Below are 22789 nucleotides of genomic sequence, written 5' to 3'. Positions count from 1 at the left end.
TCTGTTTTTCCGTTTTGCCACGCCATTCTGCTGTAATGTCCTAGGTACCGTGCGATGTCTCACAATCCCTTCTCTCTCGCAGAACTCAATAAAATCTTTACCACAGAACTCCATGTCGCTATCGGTTCTCGGGTATTTGATCCGTTTATCTAACTACTTCTCAATTAATGCCTCAAATTTCTTGAACCGATCAAACGCATCATATTTGAGCTTTAGAAAGTATACCTATACCTTCCTGGAATAGTCGTCGATAAATGTTAGCATATAACGGGCACTCCTTTCGAAGGAAACGGAGACGACCCTAGACATTTGAATAAATATATTCCATCGGTTGCTTGGTTGAATGAATACTTGTAGTAAACTTAATCCTATGCTGCTTCCCAAAGATAAAGTGCTCATATAAGTCTAACTTACTTGTTTTTTGACCTTTTAATAACCCTCTATCACTCAACATCGTTATATCTGCCTCACTCATGTACCCTAAAAGCATATGCCATAAATGAGTTAAATCAGAATCTGACTTACTTGATGAATCTACAGCAACTCCCGTCACGGTCTCTCCTAATAGATGATAGAGAGAACTAATTTTTTTCCCTTTCATCACTGTTATGGCACCTCGAGAGATCTTCAGCACTTCACCTTCAGCGATGTACTTACACCCGATATCATCGTGTATCCCCAGAGAAATAAGGTTCTTCTTGAGCTCCTCACGTCTATCAATGTGCGCACTACACCATCATGCATATGAATCCGAGCTGTTCTTATCCCCACAACCTTGTAGGCTGCGTTATTCACCAACATAACTCTACCACCATCTGCAGTCTAGTAAGTAGTAAATCGGTTCCTATGAGGCGTCATATGATAAGAACACCACAAATCTAGCACCCATTCGTCTCCCGATGAACTTGTAGTCTCACACAAGACAACCTCTATATTACTGGTGCTCTCCTCGGGAATGTTCGTCACACCGCTTGTGGCTTTCTGCTTATCATATCTGTTGCTCAACTTAGGACAATCTCTCCCGATGTGCCCCTTCTCGTGACACTCAAAGCACTTCACGTATCCCTTGTACTTTTTATTCCTTGATTTAGACCTATTTTATCTCTGCTGCTACTGGACCCTCATTCTTGTATCTATCTCGAATCATTAGTCCATGCGCTACATCCTGCGTTAAACTATCATCTCGCAACTTTCTCTACCACTCTTTAGAAAATAAGGCGGACTTTACCTCTTTCAATGTAATTGTAGTATGCCCCGTAACAGTGAATCAGTAAAGTGCTTACATAACTCTGGTAAATAAGCCAACAACATCATGCCCTTCTCTTCATCATCAAGTGTCTTATTGACGTTTTTCAAATCTATCATGAGTTTATTAAATTCATCTAAGTGGTTCCGATAGACGTATTTTCAGTATATCTAAATTGAAACATTCTCTTCAACATATATAAGCGATTGCTCAAACCTTTCGTCACATAAAAAGCCTGAAGTTTTGTCCGTAATGATGCGGTATCCTTCTCTTTACCTACCTCTATTAACACTTCATCCGATAGATTCAACAAAATTAAACTCCTAATTTTCCTCATTAACCCATCATTTTCAGCTTCTATTATAGTTTCGGGCAACCCAACCTTGCCCTTTAATGCTTCTGCTAAACCTTGAGTTGTCAATAACACGTCCATCTTGAGGCTCTATAACCCAAAGTTGTTCCTCCAGTTAAATTTCTCAATTTCAGCTTTCACTCCATACATAATTGTAGTCACAAGATATCCAGATAAAAATCAGACAAGCAAAAGCACCAAATCACAATATAGAAATATCTAATCCAAGCTCTGATACAAATTGTTCTAATATAACGCGGAAACTAACCAGGATTTTGCAAATTAAGTCAATGCGAAAAGTCCAAAAAAATAACGATGAACGATAAATGACACCGGAGATTACGTGGTTCAGTCCGAATATCGACACCTACATTCACGGGGAAAGCCAACAAAAACAATCTACTATAATCGGAAAATCGGAGTTACAATCGCTTAATACTCTCGTGTTTTCCGCACTTAGATTATACCCAAACTCAAATTATTTATAGATAAAATAACTCAATTGGATAATAAAACTCACATCAATCGATGTTGAAGACCAAAGAAAAAGTTTTTCTCATACGGCCGAATTTCAAGAACGTTAGGCATTGCTCCTTTTTCTTTCTTTCTACGGCGGCTCACCGAATCACTGATTAAGACCCGCACTCTTTTATTCCTCTCCTAAGTAAACCCCCCTTTTTTCGACAGAACAAAAGGACAAGAAAATCCTTATGAAATTGTGCAGGAATATACAAACGAGAGTCCTTCTTGATCATATCTTGTGCCCATTAACAGCCAAAGATACGTCCACATTATGGGTCCAAGTCTTGGCCAAACACTAAATAATTACGAAGAACGCCACTACCAGAAAAGCAATCCACCCATAGATTAAAACGAAGGACACAATCTTTTGCGATCTTGTTTCCTTCAAGAGTCGGTATAATGAATTGATCTATATCCTTCAACCGGATCGAGTTCCTAAATAACTCAAACTCGAGGCACAATTTAACACTTCCAGACCAATGCCAGGAGTGTGTTGCCAGTTTGACAGTGTGCTTACCTACAGACAAGGTTCCAAAGGAATGCAAATAATAGTGAGAACAACTTTGGCATAAAGGGAACACTCGTACTACATAAGAAACCACGAAAAGATTACGAAAACCAAGTTGAACCCTATCAAACAACAAGAACAACAAGCATATGCTGCGCCCAGAAGCATAACCTTACACTCACCTGCCCCCTTACACTACTAGATTGGTAGATTGAAGAAATCAAATCATTACCTATCAAAAACAAGGATAAACTCGGTAAATATAAACCAAAAGAGATGTTTCCGATTCATGAAAATAAAAAACAAAATAAAATAAAAATTCTTCTTGTGTTCCTACTGAACGAGGAGTGATTGGATGTACACAACCATCCCTTCCTTTTAAGGATATTGCCATCTGAAAGACTTCAACATGTCCCTCTGTCAAATTTTGTTCAAATCGTCAATCGAATACTTCTTTCAATCTCAAAATTGATAGTCTGTTTACTTGACATTATTACGAAGAAGTCTATCAAAACTTCAATTCGAGGCCAATCATATCATACTTTGTGCAGATCCCTAATCTAGACTGAAGCTGAACGGACGCTCCTAGATGCATTCCATAGCATGATCATGACGTATCACGTATGCCATAATCCACATCCTTTGAATCTGCGATCTAGAAGATGCAATGCTTTGCCGATTTTACTGGATTTAGTTCCTGTTACTCTCCACAGAGATTAAACTTAAAGATAAAACATAACACCCCAACCAGATATACCAAAAAAATTGATGATGAAAGACCTCAGATCCGTTGAATATGTATGCCCTTAGAGGCCATTTTAAATTCCAGGATAAAAGAGCTTACTTGTTATAGAACAGAAGCCCATCCTTTATGTAATTTACAGCTCCTGTATGTGCCACATGTAGGCCATTTTCATCACAGTTGTATATGGGCACCAGGCTAAATCTGTATTTGTGGTTCTGTGAGGGTGGATTACAAGCTCCACTCTCAATGAGCTTGGAGTTCGACCAACAGAACTTGAACTCCGCAGTGCAGTCACAAAGAGAATATCCTCGCCAGCAAAGTATGTCACTCACAAAGTATGCTTGATCGAAGTGCCGGAGTATAACATCAGTCGACGTAGCATTCTACGGTCATGTCCATAACTATAAAAGAACGTGCCGGATTTACCAGGTGAAACCAACACGTTGCGATTTTGAAGGCTAATTAGTTGTTCATTGAGCAAAAGAGAGGCATTGTTTTCTCTTGTGACAAGCCATACCATTTGTAGCCGAGGCTAACTTGAGTATTCAAAACTAGAAGTGACAATGCTAGTCCCATCATTTGTCATGTCCTTATGTACCGCGATTGATACTTGTTATAACAGTCAATTAGTCCTTGCTTGCAAAGCTATGGCTATAGGCTCCAACTAAAATTGGGTAGGCGACTCATGTTCCACTGAGCGGAAGGCTTTAATTGGATGAGGTAGAATCAATGTGTGAACACAGAAAAGTCTCATTATTCGGTCACCATGAATGGGACGATCCACTTCGTCGTAGGACGTGGAGGGAGTGAATTATCATACTTCAGCAAATCGCCGCTAATTTAGATGTTGTATAGAGACGATGACTCCGGATTTGCCAAACTCGCCACATTCAACCACTCGTCCCTTCTGTTCGAGCACAAGAAGAGCAAAGACGGGAAGGTCTATGATTCATTTACTATCTCTAGGGATTACAGGGATGTACTGGCATGTGTATGTGATGGTCATCAACCAACCACTTTGGCCTCGTAATAATTCAATCCAAGTAAACTTTTAGCTCCCTTCAGGAGCAGCTGATTATTAAGATTGACATGATTCTTCGATGAGGAACTTCTCCGGATTCTTTATGAGTTACATTAAAGAAGACGTCTCATGGTACGAGAAGTCATGGGGATGAATGTTTCTCGAACAAGATCGGAGGACCCAGAAAATAACTTGTTTTGCCGTGTGCGCGATTCAGCCCATGGTTTTCGTGGCGTGTCGGCAAGTAACGACAATCTGCAATGGAACAAAATGGATTTCTTTCTTTGACTCGATCTACGATTAAAGTTACTAATTTTATCGATAAAATCTTTATTTCGTTAGCACTAAGGCTCACGCAATAACTATTTTATTTCTTTATTTTTTTATTTTTCCGTTCTCGGAAATAGGTCCACATTGGTAATGAAATTTCATTTTTAGGTTTGAAATAGATATGAGAAATAAAAATGTTTTACTTTTTTAGTTTTGGAGCAAAAACAGAAATAATAATAATTCTTCTTATCGATCCCTCTCTCTCTTTCGCATGCGCTCTACTTCTCTCTCACGTTCCTATTGTCGGCCGCCCTCCACCGGTCCCGCGATTGCTGTCTGTTGGTTCTTGTCTAAGGCTGAGCGGCTCGCAGTCATGGATGTTACCAAATAAATTTCTGTTTCGAGAGTGGAGCAGCTACTACGATGGTCTAACAAGAATGTCATTATTTCCGACCCTACGATTTTTCAATTAGTGAGTAATTTATGCAAAACACGCGGTGATAGTGTATGGATCTACGATCAGAAAAAACCGACAAGATTGTCAAATTGTCATGAAAATATTTCTTTTTCGAAAAATAGAGTGTCGTTGTCAAACCATTTTCTCTACTAAAAAATTTATTCAAGAAATAAAAATAAAAAAAATATATCTTTTGAAACAAAGTGATTATCATTTACATTCTAAATTATGACGGAAGAATCACTATTTGATCGGGGAGATTGCCGTCGGGCCTCTGCGGTATCCCGCGTATTTCTCCATGCGGATTTCAAGACGTACAGGGAACAAGATCTGCAAATTTTCACGAAATGCATGCTGAATGATTACGCTACGTCGAGAAAAAAGAAAAAAAGTGTCACATGTTTTCTTTAATTATTTTTCTTTTTGGGTCAACGCTTTTTCTGATTATAAGATCCCAAGCTCTTATCTGCACGTGTAACTTCTAGTATAAGATGATCAAGTCAAACTCTTCACTTTCACTTCTTTATCGCTAGAGATCGGTGGTTCCTCGGAACAGAAGCCGACCGATTCGCTCTACTGCGTATCTCGTTTCTCCCGTGAACTAGAAGAAATCGGAGAAAAAATCGAGCAATTCTGCAAAGTCAAATACGGAATTATTCTGGGTATCAAATTAGCATCTCTGACTGTCCAGTCGTTAAATTCCAAGTCGCTACATCTCAGTTTCTCCATTATCACCGGTTAGATTGGGTTGAAGCTGTCCGCCGTCAGGAAACATGGGACAACGCTTTCTCTGCATCAAAGTTTCGATTTTCCTTGCCTTGCTGCGTTTCGCAAGCTTAAGCTTCACTTGGGGACATGGAGAACAGCCACTCGCTAAGATTGCGATCCATAGAGCCACACTCGCCCTCCATGATTCGGCTTCTGTGAAAGCGCATCCTCTCGTTCTTGGCATAGAGGTAAAATCTTTAATCTGTACTTAATGTTTGGAAACATTTTATGCTGTGATTTGCGCTAGATTTTTATCTGCTCGACGCTTGGCTGTTGGGTGAGAGTCGTAGACGCAGGCGATTACTCTGCTTTCCTTTTGAAAAGTTGCATCTTTAATGGATTTTACTATTCAGATATGGAGTTCAGTGTGTATGACCATCTGGTGTAAAGTCGAATGCTTTGGCGCAACGCTTTCTTTGAGTTAAACTTCAGTGATTTGGTAGTTCTTTTTCTTTTGGGCTTTTTTATGGGGACAATGTAGATTCATTTTTCTGAGATTCTTTCAATCGGGATGTTCGTTGAGCGTTTTGGTCTGCAGTAACTTTGACGGGTACCAGTGATTTGATTTATGATTATGATGCAGGGTGAGGATACGCAGTGGGTGACTGTGGATCTCCAATCCCCTAATGCGTCTGTGGATGACTGGGTTGGCGTTTTCTCTCCTGCAAAATTCGAGTAATGTAGCTCTTGTTCATACATGTGTATGCTTGTGTTGTGTGCTTCATACTCGAAATTTCACTAGTACTATTTTTAATTGAAATAATTCTATTTTTTTTTAACGACGCATCGAGCTGGAATATCTATGTTTCTGGTCTTTAGCGCTAAAGGTACTTTGTTCATTGTGGCAGCGGAGCTGACTGTCCTCCAGTTGACGACCCAGAAGAGCAGACTCCATACATCTGCTCAGCACCAATCAAGGTTAGTTTAATGTGGATATTCACATTATCGTGTTAAGTTCTTGCTGAAAATATGTGATCAAGCTTCACTGACCCGCATATATTACTTTACCAGTACAAATTTGCGAACCATTCTAGTCCAGGGTACACGAAGACAGGCAAGGCTTCCTTGAAGTTCCAGTTGATCAATCAGCGAGCCGATTTCTCATTTGCTCTATTTTCTGGAGGATTGTCAAATGTGCGCAGTTTTCTTAGCATCTCCACTTAGTCTGTCTTAATGAAAATTGCGCCGTGCCTCTCTTGTTCCATATGGCTGCTTCTCTCAATTGTCCTTTTATCAAACTTCCAGGCATTTTGATTAGCCCATCAAATTGATTGATGTTCCCATGCTTGGCTGTTTATGCAGCCAAAGTTGGTGGCAGTTTCGAACTCTGTAGTATTTGCCAATCCTAAGGCACCTCTTTATCCACGCCTTGCTCAAGGGAAGTCTTGGAATGAGGTAAGTTACCTTAACTTTCATTTCCCAATTAGCATTTTGGAGGACTTTGTTTGATATTCTCCTTTTGACTTTTTCAGATGACGGTGACGTGGACTAGTGGTTATGATTTAAAGGAAGCTGTCCCTTTTGTTGAGTGGGGCTTGAAAGGAGAAAATCAAGTTCGATCTCCAGCAGGAACCCTGACTATTGACAGGAACAGCATGTGTGGTATGTTGGCTTCTCATATTTGATGAGATGTGCTATTCAAGATGCGTGTCTTAATCTATACCTAGACATTCTTGGCCTACTCAACTTACAATAATACAGCAAATCCATGAATTTTGGATTTTACATTTGCTTGTCATTTGATAAAATGTTCAATCTCGTTACAATTGACCGACCGCATAGCTAATTACTTTCTATGGCCATTTTCTTGTTATCACGAGGGCCACTCAATAGGCTATGATGATGCTTTAACTCTCACAGCTTGTATTTACAGGTTCACCAGCACGGACAGTTGGATGGCGTGATGCAGGTTTTATTCACACAAGTTTTTTGAAGGATTTGTGGCCAAACTCTGTGTATGCATCTTACAATTGTTTCTAGTGAGAGTGTTGGGATGAGGTGTCAGCATCATCTATTCTCATATGTTCGCATGGGTTTCAGGTATACCTACAAGATGGGTCATCGGTTGTCAAATGGTACCTATATCTGGAGTAAGAGCTATTCATTGAAATCATCTCCATATCCTGGACAAGATTCGCTGCAACGCATTATAGTATTCGGTGACATGGGAAAGGTGCATATATGATCCTTATATTTTTCCAACTGTTGCCTTTCTGGGTTGAGTGAGAGCTGGGATATGAATTTCTCTTTATGGTCGTATGATATGCATCAGATTTTGTCATTACAACGCAGTAGAAGTGCATGGCACGTGTCCTGGGAAATATGATAGTATTCATACCAGAGCTTGTTCTTTCCTTAACTCTAATCAGCAATGTTACATTAATTGTTTTTGATTGACTGCATTTGTTCATATATATTTTTAGGGTGAGAGAGATGGTTCGAATGAATATAGTGACTACCAGCCTGGTTCACTTAATACCACAGACCAACTAATCAAAGATTTGAAGAACATAGACATAGTTTTCCATATCGGAGACATTTGTTATGCAAACGGGTACATCTCAGAGTGGGATCAATTCACAGCACAAGTGGAGCCTATTGCATCAACCGTCCCATATATGGTTGGAAGGTTGTGTGTCATTGCTCATTCTGTTTATCTCTCTTGTTATACTATCACTCACCTTGAGTAACTCCATTTCCTTGGTTGAATATCCTCTTGTTTATTTCAACTGCAGTGGTAATCATGAACGTGATTGGCCAAACTCGGGATCCTTCTACGAGAACACGGATTCAGGAGGGGAATGTGGCGTGCTTGCAGAGACCATGTTCTATGTTCCTGCTGAGAACAGAGCTAAGTTCTGGTAAATAGCTCAAATCCTTGTTTAAGAAAAGACAAGACATTAACTCTCATGCATGAAGAGTAGGGAGATGACTTCTTTTTTTTTTATTTAATCGGAAGTAAGGAGATAACTTGGTCACTAGCAGAATTGCTAAAGGGGTCACTCATCTTTTGAAGCTTGTTTCCTCCGTTTGTTCGTAACGTTGGGATTCAGTCATCACACAGAAGGGAGCTGTGTTTGATGCTTGCTCTCGTTTATCATTTGCCTTTCCTTGCTTGAGTGCTTTCAAATCAGAGAAAATATAATAGGAGGTTGCTCAATAAATTTTAGACTGTTATCTTTTGAGATTGAGAGAGTTCATGATCTCTGAAGACAGTGGTTGTGGTTGATTCACATGTATTTTAGGTATTAGAAATATGCTGTTGACATATACATTTTGCAGGTACTCAACAGACTATGGAATGTTTCGCTTTTGTATAGCCGATAGTGAGCACGACTGGAGGGAGGGATCCGAACAGTACAGGTTCATTGAAAACTGTCTTGCAACTGTGGACAGGCGCAAGCAGCCCTGGTTGATTTTTGCGGCCCATCGGGTCCTTGGTTATTCTTCCGACAGTTTTTATGGCTCAGAGGGCTCTTTTGAAGAACCCATGGGAAGGCAAAATTTACAGAAGCTGTGGCAGAAATACAGAGTGGACATTGCCTTCTATGGCCATGTACATAACTATGAAAGAACTTGCCCTATCTATCAGGTACGCTCAGATTGATTGTTATATGGTGTTGCAAAACGGTTGAATGCTTATGCCACTGCTCATAGCAAGTACAAAGGTCCCTTTTTTCGGTTAATTACTAAGTACGGTCTCTCCTGCTTGTGCACTGCCCTATAGCCATGAGTTGACCACTTGCTGCTTGTGCACTGCCCTATAGCCATGAGTTGACCACTTGAGCAACATCGTTCGTTTCCTGGACTGAGTTTCTTTATAGCAATAGCGTGTTGACGCTTAGATATTATGAATTTATGCCCTGAATCCTGATTTTCTAGCAAACTTTGTCTTGAATTCAAGGCAAAGTTCTAGGAGTCAGTTCTTAGGATATTTTAGAATCTGTTCCAATTAATTTTGGTATACATCAATGTGATCAAACCAGCACTGCACTCTCACATAACAGTCTGTCATATCAACTTTTGAATTCAATCTCTTCAAGTCGAGAATAATAATTTGTCAATTGGCTTTCCGGAGGCCTTACCTGCATAACACCATATTTGATTCTTTTATCTCCCCTTTGTGGAACAGAACCAGTGTGTTAATTCAGAAAAGAATCATTATTCGGGCATCGTCAATGGAACTATCCACGTAGTCGCTGGTGGGGGAGGAGCCCATTTGTCGGAATTTAGCCAACTCACACCGAGCTGGAGCCTGTACCGAGATTATGACTGGGGATTTGTGAAGCTGACAGCCTTCAATCGCTCGTCTCTTCTCTTTGAGTACAAGAAAAGCCGTGACGGCCTAGTGTACGATTCCTTCACGATATCAAGAGAGTACAGCGATGTATTAGCCTGCGTACATGACAGTTGCGCCAAAACCACCTTGGCTTCCTGATTATTATAACTTGTGGTTTTATTCAGAAGACTTCGCTAGCAATGTTTTATCATGTTCAATTGTCATTGGAGTACATAAATAATTTGAACGGCCCTAAGTCTATTAGTCAGTCCTAGAAAGACTGCTTTGTGACACTCTCTTTCCTGATCTTTACCTTAAGCAAATCCATTCCTAGTAATTTAATCATTAAATTTGATATTTGATTGCCCCATAGTAACTTAACATGTTCGGATAATGTAGTTTCAAGGTGCACACATAAACACACATTTAAGGAAATGATCGCACCATAGTCTTCGGATAATGTAGTTTCAAGGTCACATCACACATAAACACATCTTTCTATATGTATTACACATAAACACATCTTTCTATATGTATTAATCATCTAAAAAAATATACTATTGCGGTGAGAGCATGTCTAGTTGTTATGGTTCATGGCATCTGGAATATATGGAATTTGCATTCTCAAATCAAAAACTTCTAATGATAGTGACTTTTGGGTCCAGCTGGCAATTTGCATTCTCAAATCAAAAGTAGTGACTTTTGGGTCCAATTGGCGATTTCGTGTGTGTATATATATATTTTCTAGATATTAGTCAAGATACAATAGACGTGGTAAATGAGAAGCTTGGCTCATTTAGCTGAGCACTTCTATTTCATGTATGTTGCAGCTAACTTATCATTGCTAAAGACATTTTCAATTCAACACTCATTTATTTCACAATGTACTAAAAAATTAGAAAAAGTTCGCCTCTCTATATGTAACCCCAAAAATTGCAACCCCGCTATAATTGGTAGGTAAAGTAATGTCAACGGGAACTGTATGCAATGCATTCGACATTACAATTCACAAGAAAAGAGGAAGACTCACAAGGATTGCAATGCCTGGCTAAAACAAATAGAAGATCCATAAATAAATAAAAAAGCTCCGGATTGTGTTGACTCGTGATTCAAATGAGAGGAGGGGAGCCTATATATACAAAAACTCCCTCGATTATAACCGTTGATCAATCCTCGATCTAATGGTGAAAATTGCACCTCCCTATTTAACAATGAAAGTGCATGGTACATTTTGAATGTTGTCCATATTCTAGAGAACACTAGAGAGATGTCCGATTTTCTTGGATGGTTCACGGTGCTTCGAGCTTGAAACTTCCAAACCGTGACAAAAGCATGGTGAATGGCAATGGCATGGCCAAAAAAAAAAAACCAATTAGCTGCACAGAAGGGCACAAAGCGTAGTACATCGGATTAAGCCTACATTACATGCTCATCTGAGGGAAATTTTACAAAGTATGGGCCAAAAAAGGATGAAATATATGATCTAGACAGAAAAGTTACTGCACACGGGTAAACATAATTTACTGCATATTGTAACAGAAAGTGTTACTCAGACTTAGGAAATTACTTTTTTTTTTTTGGTCGAATAGGAAATTACTAGTTAACCGGCAGAATAAGTGGTCTTTTTATTTGGTCTAATCTGATCCAAACATGTATTTTAAAAGCGAGTGGTGCCCGATAGCAACAGATGGATTTCCTTTTTGGGCCCATTTGCAGTGCGTTAATGACCTCATACTTGAAAAAACAAAGAAGATCATCATCATCTGCTTAAACCTAGAATGCTCAAATTCATATGCGTGCCCGCTAGAAATTAAAATCCACCACAGAGGTATACCGGCTTTTGGGTCCATCTTGAGTCCGAAACTGTTAATCGTCATCAATGTTACCGTGGAGAACCTCAAACAGCACCTGCTGAAATCCACACAAGAATCGATTATCGCAGTCTATCAAGAAAAGATCAATGTAGCCACCATATGAAGGACAGATCTAGGACTGCAATTTCCCGTCCTAGTTTACACCGAGAGTGGATTTGTTTCACAGAAATCCGATGACTTGGACCACATCTTCCTATAAATAATTATTTGTAAGCTTTTGGAATATTAGTTGATGGAAATAATATCAACATCAATAATAATCCATGCCTAAACATTTTCAGTAATTCATTATCGTATACGATACAAATGACCATTAGTAGATTTTCTGCGAAATAAATGTATCCTTGATCTATCATTTCCACGTCAGGATACTCATTCTCTCGTTTATCCCATGGACTGATTGCAAATAGCAAGTCATCTATCTTTAGAGGTGAATGCCGGACGGCATATGGGAATATGACCTTCAAAAGAAAGCACACAACATAATGCTTCAGAGAAGGAAAAAAAGACACGACAATAATGTTGCACAAGACAATTAACCCCCTCTCATCGCGCATACACTTAATCAATTCTGCGACGAAATAAAAAAGGAATGTGCAAAGTGCAAGATACGCTATCGCATGAGGAACTGATAAGATGTCTAATATTGCCCATTGGTTAAGCAATGCAGGGCTAGCAAAAGGAAGTTTTCTGAATATGAATAAGAGAGTAAGAACATCTTCTGAACTTGACAAGTATACTCTCGAATAATGCCTCAGAAGGTTACCAAATGATCACCATCCACAACTATCGATCGTCCAAATGAACGCATAGTTTAGTAGTTAGTAATTCAATCCCTAACTGGTTCAATCACCATCCACAACCAACTCTTTGCTGAATGCTCTTCAAAGCGACTTCTAATCTTATGTCCCTACAAATCTAGGCCGTAGAATTTTACTGACAGGCGAGAGAGAGAGAGAGAGTCAAAACCAGTCTTGAGAAAGAGGATCCGAGACGTCGATAATCCATTCGGTGAGCATCAGCTGCCTCGCGAACCACTTATGAGCCTCTGTGCCTCGGAGCTTCGATGCTTGACGGACGTCGAACTCCTTTGACGGCGACCCCGAATCTCCATCTTCTTCTTCTTCTTTGACATGGTACTCCAACTCTGATGCGAAATGACAAGATGCTAGAACACCATTTGCCAAATCAAAACACAATGCTACTACAAGTTGGATCAAACTCTAGCCTGAACCATCGTTGATTAGTTATCGGATCTTATTTGCAGCTCTCTTTCACAAAAAATGACAAAACGTCACAACTGTTCTAAAAATTTAAGCGGCTAAATGAAAATATGATTTAATATTATTTAGTTTAACACTCTCCCTAAGCTTAAACTATTAGACCGTAAAAATACTATTTGAACCACCTGTGATTAGTTCCCCCATGACATATCTTTGATACGAAGAGGACCTCTTTGTCGATGCCCCTCACTTTTTTAGGGCGAAGCCCCCTCCTGACACTGACCAAATGTTTATTTCCTAGTTACAGTGCTGTAGGAATTGTTTTCAGTTTGGCCTTGATCGGAACAAACCGTGCGAATGTTGCAGGCTTGTGAAAGGAGGCACGACGGACAGCGCCCTCACTTTGTCGAGTGCGTACTTCCCTGCGGTGACCCCAAGTAGTTATGCTGTACAGGGATAGGCGATGAACCGATCTTGGGACCCCTTTTAATCATTCAGCTAAGACCTGGTTTAGGCATGTCAATCTGATCTAATCTCCTTATCATCATCATCAACCAGAGACAAGGATCGAACCCATTTGTTCTCTCATGTCTATTTCCCAAGCACATGGAATCTGTAGCAAAAAAAAAAAAAGGATGTCTCGTTATTTCCATAACCTTATCCAGAATAATTTGAAAAAAATTTGTCTGCCCACGCCAGCGTATGAATCCATATTCCTTAGCCGACCACCTTACCTAAGTAGGGGACACCATAGCAGAAAAAAGAAAAAGAAAAGTGAAAAAAACCTAAGGTGGGAACAAAGATGGGGGGTGGAGAGAACGATTCGGTGGCATTTTGGTAAATGGAGGCTCGGGGTATCGTGCAAAAAAACCCTAAAGTGGCTAAGGTGATGCCAGGTGGCAGCAACAGTCGCGGAACCTCACTTTCCCGTGACTGGGCTTTCCAAAATTGACGGTGCCACGTGGACTGACCGAGAAAATATTGGGTACCCACGGGGTGCCACCTCATTTTTACCCACATCCATTCAGCGAAGGACACGTGTCTAATGGGTCCACAATTCAGATTTTTCAGCATACTCTTCCCAACTCACTTTCCTTTTTCCATAAACACCCCTCCCTCTTTCTTCTTCCCTTCTTCCTCACCCACGGGCCACGACCCCACTCTCCCCTCTTTCTTCTTCCTTGGTCTTGCTCGCCCACGACCCTGCCGACGAGCTGGTCCTCATCCATGCCGAGTAAGACAAGCCTCACGGCGAGATGCTCAATCTCCAGCACGTCGCCGCTTTGCTCCCCCGCACCAACATCTCCGCTTCCGTGGACTAATACATCGCCGGCTCGTCGCTGAGGCCAAGATCCTGGAGTGAAGCAAACACCGACTTCCATCGCCCGTATAAACCCAAAATTGAATCGCAGCGGAAATATGAACAAGGGCAGCAACAATCAAAGAAAAGATCTCTGAATTAGCACAGTTTCTTCTTTCATGAACCATTTAGAAGCAAATAAAAGAAAAAATTGATGGCCTCTCTTTGTCTCTCTCTATCTCTAAGGTGTATATGCAACAATGATCTTAAAAGACACTATTTCCCAGTTCTTTTAGGGCTTCTTCTTCGCCCTCGCTTGGTGATTCGCAGGAGGCGACGGCGGAGGGGCAGCGTGGTTCGCCGACGAGAGAGCAGGGCGGGGTCGCAGGCGACGGCCTTTCTCTTTCGTTCAGAAAGAGAAAGGGGTGTTTATGGAAAAAGGAAAGTGAGTTGGGGAGAGTGTGCTGAAAAAATCTGAGTTGTGGGCCATGAGACACGTGTCCTTCACTGAATGGATGGGGGTAAAAATGCGCTGGCACCCCGTGGGTACCCAATATTTTCTCGGACTCAATTGGAAACCACCAGGATGACGTGTACTCGTTACCGCAGTAGTAGCCTCCGTATATAAACCGCTCTCTGTCTCGCGCCCTCTATCCCCTCTCTCCGTCTCCTTTTCGGATCATTTTCATCCATTTCCCGCTCTTTCTGTATCTCTCTCTCTCTTCAACTGATTGAGACACGGACACTCGAGAGAAAAAAACGAAAGGAAAAGAGGGAGGGATCGGATCCGCAGGTTCTCCGGGACGAGGTTATGATCTAAGGTTTGCGTATTGGATTCACTGTGGAAGTGCGGTTCTTGCGTCTCGTTTACTGAGAGTTTTGATCACTCTCTCTCGATTGGAGATCCAATTTGCACGCTGCTCTGTGTCTTGGCTCGAGATTCATCCGGGCCAAGCACAGAAGAATCGGATACGTTTCGGTCTCGTCCGTCTAGCTGGCGCAATTGTTCAGGTCCTTCTATTGAAACTCACTTCCTTTTTCCTTTTTCTTTTTTTGTTTGTTTGGGTTCGTTTGTGTTTTGTATTGTTCCTTATTTTTCCATTGTAAATGCAATGATATGCTGTCGTTTGTTAACTCTTAGATCAGATTCAAAGAGCGGCGTTCCTTTAGATTGGCTCTCCTGTTGAATGTGCTTTGTCCCTGTATTGACGCTTAGATTCGTTTTCCCCATGTGCGCTAGCCCTCAGTCGTGCGTGCTTTTTCGTCCGTAAATCGAGTGGCATAATAGTAGATGGTGACGGTTAGCTGTTGGTATAGCTTTTGATCGTCATTTGTTCTTTAGGAGTGGGCTACGCAGATGGCGTCGAAGGAGGGGTTTCTGACGAATGAGCAGAGGGCAACGCTTAAATTAGCGACCCAGAATGCGGAGAGCCTGTCATCCTCTCCCAAATCGCCTAAAACTCTCCTCTCTGAACATCCATTAAAGGTTCCTGCTGCTGGCAAGGCGCCTACAGCTGGAATTGCTGTGAGGCATGTGCGGAGGACACACTCTGGGAAGTTTATACGGGTTAAGAAAGGTATGTTTGGTGCATTTTAATCATGCTCGAGTTGTGTTTCTGTTGAGGGATTCAATGTGTGGTTGTGTTTGTCTTGGGTCTTGTGATCGTCTTATTGTATTCTCGTCATCAGAAGGGTTCGCTGCTGCATCGCTCTACATCTTTGTCCCTCCTGATTTTTAGGCGGATGTTTTCAGGTTACAACAACTGAAGTCTAGGTGAAAGTTGATCCGATCATTTGAACTTAAGTCATCATTATCCTCTCCTTAAGAGTTTATTTCCGTTCCCTGCCTGAGACTTGTTAGTCAATCTTTTGCGGAGTGCAGTAGTTAACTTATTGCACCCTCCAGCCACTAATCCCTTTCTGTCTGTGAACTATATATAATAGACGATCAAGGGAATCCATAGCCATTGCTCCCATTTTCCCAAATTTTCGTATTGTGGATTTTGAAAAATGCATTGCCAAAAGTATCATTTAGTTTATGGAACTGTTGGAGTTGTAGTTTGGTCATATTCCTGTTTTTGGCTGCAGTATGGATTTCTCGCCAAAAAAAATTGTAATAAAAATGGTTAGGAGGCCTTTGATTTAGATCTCTTACAACTTGAGTTGGGCTTTTTGTTTAGACTGAATGTGTGGGTAGCTCTGGTGGTTTTATATTTCAAGTAACTCTACTAAAGCAACCCTAAGAGTTGCATTTGGAAATCTGCTCATTAGAGTTGGGATGAACTCGGGTCTCCCCACCTAATGTTTATATCTTTTGCGCGCATATATTGAACATTTATCTATCTTTCTGGGTTATGTGATTATGCTACAAAGGAGAGTAGTTCAATTTAGGTTAGTTGTCTGGCTGTAGCTGTTACAATATACTGCTTAGCTCTTGGAACTGCTAATCGAGCAATTTTTTTCGTGTCTGTGTGCATGTGCTATTACTTTATATTGGAAACAGATGGAGGTGGTGGTAAGGGAACTTGGGGGAAATTGCTCGACACTAATGGTGGATCACATACAGATAGAAATGATCCCAACTATGACAGTGGTGAGGTAATGGCTCTTTTCCACCATTAATTGGCATTTATCAATTCTCTGTTGTGGGCTGGAGGTGAGCTCTTCTATCAACAAATACTTTGTTTCTGCAGGAGCCTTATCAACTCGTTGGTTCAACAGTCTCAGACCCCTTGGATGTATACAAGAAAGCTGTTGTTTCTTTAGTAGAGGAATATTTTAGCACTGGTGATGTGGACGTGGCATCATCTGATCTCAGGGAACTAGGCTCAAGTGAATATCACCCATACTTCATCAAGCGGCTAGTTTCCATGGCCATGGATCGCCATGATAAGCAGAAAGAAATGGCCTCGGTTCTGCTCTCTGCCTTGTATGCTGATGTGGTCAGCCCGCCACAAATCAGGGATGGGTTTGTCTTGCTTCTTGAGTCGGCTGACGATCTCTCCGTTGACATATTGGATGCTGTTGATGTGCTCGCATTGTTCCTATCACGGGCTGTGGTTGATGAGATTCTCCCGCCAGCCTTCCTCACAAGGGCTAAGAAAACACTACCGGAATCTTCTAAAGGTTTCCAGGTTATTCAGACGGCTGAAAAGAGTTATCTCTCAGCCCCGCACCATGCAGAACTTTTGGAGAGGAGATGGGGTGGTAGCACATGCATAACTGTTGAAAAGGTGAAAAAGAAGATTGATGATCTGCTGAAGGAGTATGTGGAAACTGGAGATGCTTTTGAGGCATGCAGGTGCATTAGGGAGTTGGGTGTTGCTTTTTACCATCATGAGGTGGTGAAAAGGGCTTTGGTTTTTGCGATAGAGACACGAGCAACAGAACCCTTGATAATGAAGTTGCTGAAGGAAGCCGCTGAGGAAGGCTTAATAAGTACCAGTCAAATGGCTAAGGGGTTTGCCCGTTTGGCTGAGAGCCTCGACGACCTTGCTCTTGACATTCCATCTGCAAAGTCCGTGTTTCAGTCACTGGTTCCCAAGGCTATTTCTGAAGGTTGGCTTGATGCTTCATTTTCGAAGTCATCGGATAATGGAGATGTTCAAATTGAAGATGAAGAGTTAAGGCGCTATAAGAAGGAAGTTGTAAGTATAATTCATGAATATTTTCTCTCTGATGACATTCCCGAGCTCATTCAGAGCTTGGAAGATCTTGGAGCACCTGAGTTCAACCCCGTGTTTTTGAAGAAGCTCATCACCCTTGCCATGGACAGGAAAAATAGAGAGAAAGAGATGGCATCTATCCTGTTGTCTGCCCTCCATATTGAGATTTTTTCGACTGAAGACATTGTAAATGGTTTTGTGCTGCTTTTGGAGTCCGCAGAGGACACGGCTCTCGACATTCTAGATGCTTCAAATGAGCTTGCTTTATTTTTGGCTAGGGCTGTTATCGATGATGTGTCGGCCCCACTGAATCTAGAAGAGATTGGAAGCAGGTTGCCTCCTAATTGCAGTGGGAGTGAAACTGTGCGCATGGCTCGATCGCTCATCTCTGCCCGTCATGCTGGCGAGAGGATTCTTAGGTGCTGGGGAGGTGGAACCGGGTGGGCTGTTGAGGATGCGAAGGACAAAATTCAAAAGCTTCTGGAGGAATACGTGAGTGGTGGAGTGGTGACTGAAGCTTGCCAGTGCATACGTGATCTGGGAATGCCCTTCTTCAACCACGAAGTTGTGAAGAAGGCATTGGTGATGGCCATGGAGAAGAAGAACGACAGGATCCTGGACCTGCTGCAAGAATGTTGCAGTGAGGGACTCATCACCATCAATCAAATGACAAGAGGTTTCACCCGGATTAAGGATGGAATGGACGATTTGGCTCTTGACATCCCGAATGCAGAAGAGAAATTCCGTTTTTATGTGGAGTATGCTAATCAGAAGGGATGGCTCCCAGCTTCATTCGAGTCATCCTAGATGGGATGTTTGAATTCATCTTGATGCCTTTTTTCTCTATTTCCTTGTAGTTTGTTAATGGTGATCAGTTGATGTATAAAGTCAGTCGCTTATCCAGCTTTAGGCTTATGGTGCATCATATTTTTCGCATACAGTATGATATAAGATTAAGAATTCTTTGATGCCATCGTTTTTCAGTGTTGTTCTTTGACCCCCTTTTTTTTTAGGGTTCATGGCATCAGGAATAGATGGAATTTGTATTCTCAAATCAAAACCTTCTAATGGGAGTCACTTTTGGGTTCAGTTGGCGATTTCGTTGATGCAATAATATTTTATGCAATTGAAGTAAATAAGAAGCTTTCATTACATATTGATATATTGAGGTCACAACTTCCTGTGTGTGCACAGGGAAGCGGCTCACTTAGCAGAGGCACTTGCTATTTCATGTCCTGTCGCAGCTCATTCATCATTGTTAACGAATGTTTTCGTTTTAAAGTTCAGTTTTGTCATGCAACTCACTCATCATTATTAAAAATTCAGTTTTGTTTCACGATGTTCTATATGCTGGATGTTGATTGTTGCGATCCTCTTTTCAAGAATTCATAAGAAAAGAGGAAGACTCGCCAGAATTGCTACGATCCTATACTCAAGAATTAAAAGAGAAAAACTAGGAAGAATTGTAGAAAGAGAAACTCTAAAAAGAGAAAGTTCTGGATTTTATTTATTTTATGATACAAATGAGAGGAGGGAATTTATACATACAAAGACTTATTTGATTACAACTGCTCATCAATTCTTGATTTGATGGTGGTGATCACACTTTCCTAACTGTCAATGAGAGTATCGGGTACATTTATAATATTGTCCGCCCTTAGAAATATTATAGAGAGCTCTAGAGAAAGATATCCGATCTTCTTGGATAGTTCATGGTGCTTCGAACTTAAAAATCTCTGGGCCGTGACAAAAGTATGGTGAATGGTGTGGCCAAAAAGAACGATTAGCTGCACAGAAGGGCCCAATGCGCAGCACGTGGGACTTGGCCTACATTACGTGCTCGTCCGAGGGCAATTTTACAAGTCATGGGCCAGAAAAGGAGGAAACATATGATCTACACAGTTGGCCATACCATGTAGTTCAGTTCCACAGAAAAGTTACTGCACTCCGTTAAAAATTATTTACTGCATATTGTAACAGAAAGTATTACTGATAGACTTAGAAAACTACTAGTTTTTTTTTTTTTTTTTTTATGGGAAAGAGAATTACTAGTTACCCGGCAGAATAAGTGGTCTTTTCATTTGGTCTAATCTGATCCAAACATGTGTATTAAAAGCGAATGGTGCGCGATAGCAACAAATGGATTTCCGTTTTGGGCCAATTTGCAGTGCCGTAATGACCCCATACTTGAAAAACAAAAATCGTCATCATCATCATCTGCTCAAACACCAGAATGCTCAAATTCATATGCGTGCCCGCTAAAATCCACCAGAGTTATACCAGCTTTTTGGTCCATCTTGTGTTAGAAACTGCTAATCGTTGTTCATTTTACCGTGGAGAACCTCAAACAGTACAGGCTGAAATCCACACAGTAACTGATTACCGCAGCCTATTAAGAAAATATCAATGCAGCCCGCCATATGGACACATCTAGGACAACAACTTCCCTTCATCACAGAGAGTGGATTTGTTTCACAGAAATTCGAGGATCACATCTTCCTATAAATAATTGTCTGTAACATTTTGAAATATTAGTTGATGGAAAATAATATTGATGTCAATAATAATCCATGCCTAAAACATTTTCATTAATTCATTATCGTATACGATACAAATCATCATTAGTAGATTGTTTGCAAAACAAATGCATCCTTAATCTATCATTTCAACATCAGGATGCTCATTCTCTCGTTCATCCCGTGAATTGATTGCAGATAGCAAGTCGTCTATCCTTAGAGGTGAATGCCGGACAGCATATTGAAATATGACCTTCAAAAGAAGAGAGAGAATGATCAGCATCCACTGAGCATAATAATACCTGTGCTTCACAGGGAATAGATAAAACGCCAAAGCGACATCACCAATGTTCTCTTACCAAAAAGTAGACCGCATAATGCTTGAGAGAAGGAAAACAGAAACGCCAATAATATTGCACAAGACCCAATCCAAGATCCACAACCTTATAAACCAAACTACAACTTCAAATGCAGCAGAAGAGCACAATTACGCCACACCCAATCTGTGCTCCAAAACCTCAACTTGTGCTCAAGCATCAGCCGAAGCGAGAAGTTTGTATCCCAGAATTAGCACCTTAAAATCTTGTAATATATTTTCAATGCCATTTTCCTTTTGCTTTAGCCATAAGCAAACAATTTGTATGCTTAGCTAGAGAACTACCAGAGTAATCATCTTTAAGTAGCAGATTTTGCTATAAGTCAATGGAAAGGCATTTATAAGAACGATAACGTTGATTTCGCTATAACTCAGCTAAACATTATCTGTATCAAATTTTGATGAAAAGTGCGATAAATTACAAAACACAGAGGCAACTCAATTACCAACCTTCGAGTAACTATCTGCGAAAGCACGTGCTCTATTTGACTTGCCAAGGTACTGAAGATCAGCTCTATCAAGCCTCCCATCTGCAAAACTTAATCCTCCATTACCAATAGCAAACTTCAAGAGATATCCTGTGCATAGGCCTGACTGGAAGTGGATGAAACAGAAGTTCAATTTCAAATTTAATATAAAACCATAGGTATGATGCATTGGATCCAATAATAGAACAGCTAGATATACGTACATGTGTGTGTGTGTGTGTGTGTGTGTGTGTGTGTGTGTGTGTGTGTGTGTCTGTGTGTCTGTGTCTGTGTCTGTGTATGTATGTATGTATGTACGCACGTATGTATGAATGCATGCGTGCATGCATGTGACAAAGACACTAGGAAAGGTAAATTTGTTGGGCTGTAAGCAAACTGAACCTTTTGGACGAGGTCGTTATCCAAGCATCCAAATACCACGGGAGGATCATCTGACGTGATCAATTTCAAATCTTCCTGTAGCTCCAAAACTACCTGATTATAGAGGGAAGAGACAAGAAACTTTCAGGTGATCAGAAAGTTGAAAGCATAAGCTCGTTTTCATTCTAAAGAACTGTTATGTTGCTCTCTGTGGTTGCATGTGCTTGTGACAGCCTGAGAGAGCAATGTTTGTCAAGTACCTGTTGCAATCTTGGGACATTTCCTTTACTGTCTGTATCAATGACGTACTGACTACACTTCTCATCCTTCCAGACTAATGCCAGGGGTGTGTTGCCAGTTTGATAGTGTGCTTGCCTACAGACAAGGTGCGAAAGGAATATAAACAACAGTGAGAACAACTTCGGCATAAAGTGAACACTCATACTACATAAGAAACCGCGAACAGGTTACTAAAACCAAGTTGAACCCTATCAAACAACAAGTACAATGATCAGTGAGCAGCTATGAGGGGTGGTGACAAAACAAGCATATGCTCCACCCAGAAGCATAACCTTACAGTCACCTGCCCACTCATACTACTAGATTGGTAGATTGAAGAAATCAAATCGTTACCTATCAAAGACAAGGATAAACTTGATAAATAGAAACAAAAAGAGATGTTTCTGATTCATCAAAGTTAAAAATAAAAATAAAAAATTGTTTCATGTGTTCCTACTTAACAAGGAATGATTGGATGGACACAACCATTACTTAATTTTAAGGATATGGCCAACTGAACAACTTCAACATGTCCCTCTG

The 22789-nt window shown here is 40.8% G+C and overlaps 3 protein-coding genes across 9 annotated transcripts in view; 2 read left to right on the top strand and 1 right to left on the bottom strand.

Moving 5' to 3' along the window:
• LOC115749546 (snurportin-1) overlaps positions 1-22789 on the bottom strand; it is a 29228-nt gene that overhangs the window by 4441 nt on the left and 1998 nt on the right. The window contains exons 4-7 of one of the 4 annotated variants that reach the window (XM_030686408.2): positions 22231-22345; positions 21992-22084; positions 21573-21716; positions 20750-20999 (exon numbers count right to left, since the gene is read on the bottom strand). In XM_030686408.2, coding sequence (XP_030542268.1) covers positions 20883-20999; positions 21573-21716; positions 21992-22084; positions 22231-22345 — 469 coding nt within the window. In that variant the 3' untranslated portion in view covers positions 20750-20882. Of the gene's footprint in view, positions 1-20749; positions 21000-21572; positions 21820-21895; positions 22085-22230; positions 22346-22789 lie in introns of those variants that run through there. The other 3 variants (XM_048282463.1, XM_048282464.1, XM_030686409.2) reach the window with 3 other exon arrangements.
• On the top strand, positions 5654-10365 carry LOC115749542 (probable inactive purple acid phosphatase 27). Its single transcript, XM_048282451.1, has 13 exons — positions 5654-5783; positions 5860-6077; positions 6473-6564; positions 6738-6807; positions 6901-7023; positions 7192-7284; positions 7362-7491; positions 7763-7844; positions 7930-8062; positions 8313-8518; positions 8625-8750; positions 9172-9481; positions 10022-10365. The coding sequence occupies exons 2-13, from the start codon at positions 5895-5897 to the stop codon at positions 10325-10327; spliced, it is 1854 nt and encodes a 617-aa protein (XP_048138408.1). The 5' UTR covers positions 5654-5783; positions 5860-5894; the 3' UTR covers positions 10328-10365.
• Positions 15237-19523, top strand: LOC115749540 (MA3 DOMAIN-CONTAINING TRANSLATION REGULATORY FACTOR 1). Of its 4 annotated transcripts, XM_048282444.1 has the most exons (5): positions 15237-15576; positions 15712-16142; positions 17069-17163; positions 17259-19041; positions 19425-19523. In XM_048282444.1, exons 2-4 carry the CDS (start codon positions 15923-15925, stop codon positions 19035-19037), a joined length of 2094 nt encoding a protein of 697 aa, XP_048138401.1. In that variant the 5' UTR covers positions 15237-15576; positions 15712-15922; the 3' UTR covers positions 19038-19041; positions 19425-19523. The 4 variants fall into 4 exon arrangements, with proteins under 4 accessions (XP_048138401.1, XP_048138402.1, XP_030542261.1 ...); XM_048282445.1 differs by lacking the exon at positions 19425-19523 and having other exon boundaries at positions 15923-16142; positions 17259-19319; XM_030686401.2 differs by lacking the exon at positions 19425-19523 and having other exon boundaries at positions 15908-16142; positions 17259-19319.

This window comes from Rhodamnia argentea, chromosome 7, assembly GCF_020921035.1.
Source record: "Rhodamnia argentea isolate NSW1041297 chromosome 7, ASM2092103v1, whole genome shotgun sequence".
NCBI classification, from domain to species: Eukaryota; Viridiplantae; Streptophyta; class Magnoliopsida; order Myrtales; family Myrtaceae; genus Rhodamnia; species Rhodamnia argentea.
Note: the sequence above shows the minus strand (reverse complement) of the source record. Positions and strands in the feature narration are given on the sequence as shown.

Coding starts and splice junctions, on each gene's coding strand:
- LOC115749542 (XM_048282451.1), top strand. CDS start 5,895: ATGGGACAACGCTTTCTCTGCATCAAAGTTTCGATTTTCCTTGCCTTG. Junction 6,808..6,900: donor TCTGCTCAGCACCAATCAAG/GTTAGTTTAATG, acceptor TTACTTTACCAG/TACAAATTTGCGAACCATTC. Junction 7,024..7,191: donor TTTCTGGAGGATTGTCAAAT/GTGCGCAGTTTT, acceptor CTGTTTATGCAG/CCAAAGTTGGTGGCAGTTTC.
- LOC115749540 (XM_048282444.1), top strand. CDS start 15,923: ATGGCGTCGAAGGAGGGGTTTCTGACGAATGAGCAGAGGGCAACGCTT. Junction 16,143..17,068: donor GTTTATACGGGTTAAGAAAG/GTATGTTTGGTG, acceptor TATTGGAAACAG/ATGGAGGTGGTGGTAAGGGA. Junction 17,164..17,258: donor CCAACTATGACAGTGGTGAG/GTAATGGCTCTT, acceptor TTGTTTCTGCAG/GAGCCTTATCAACTCGTTGG.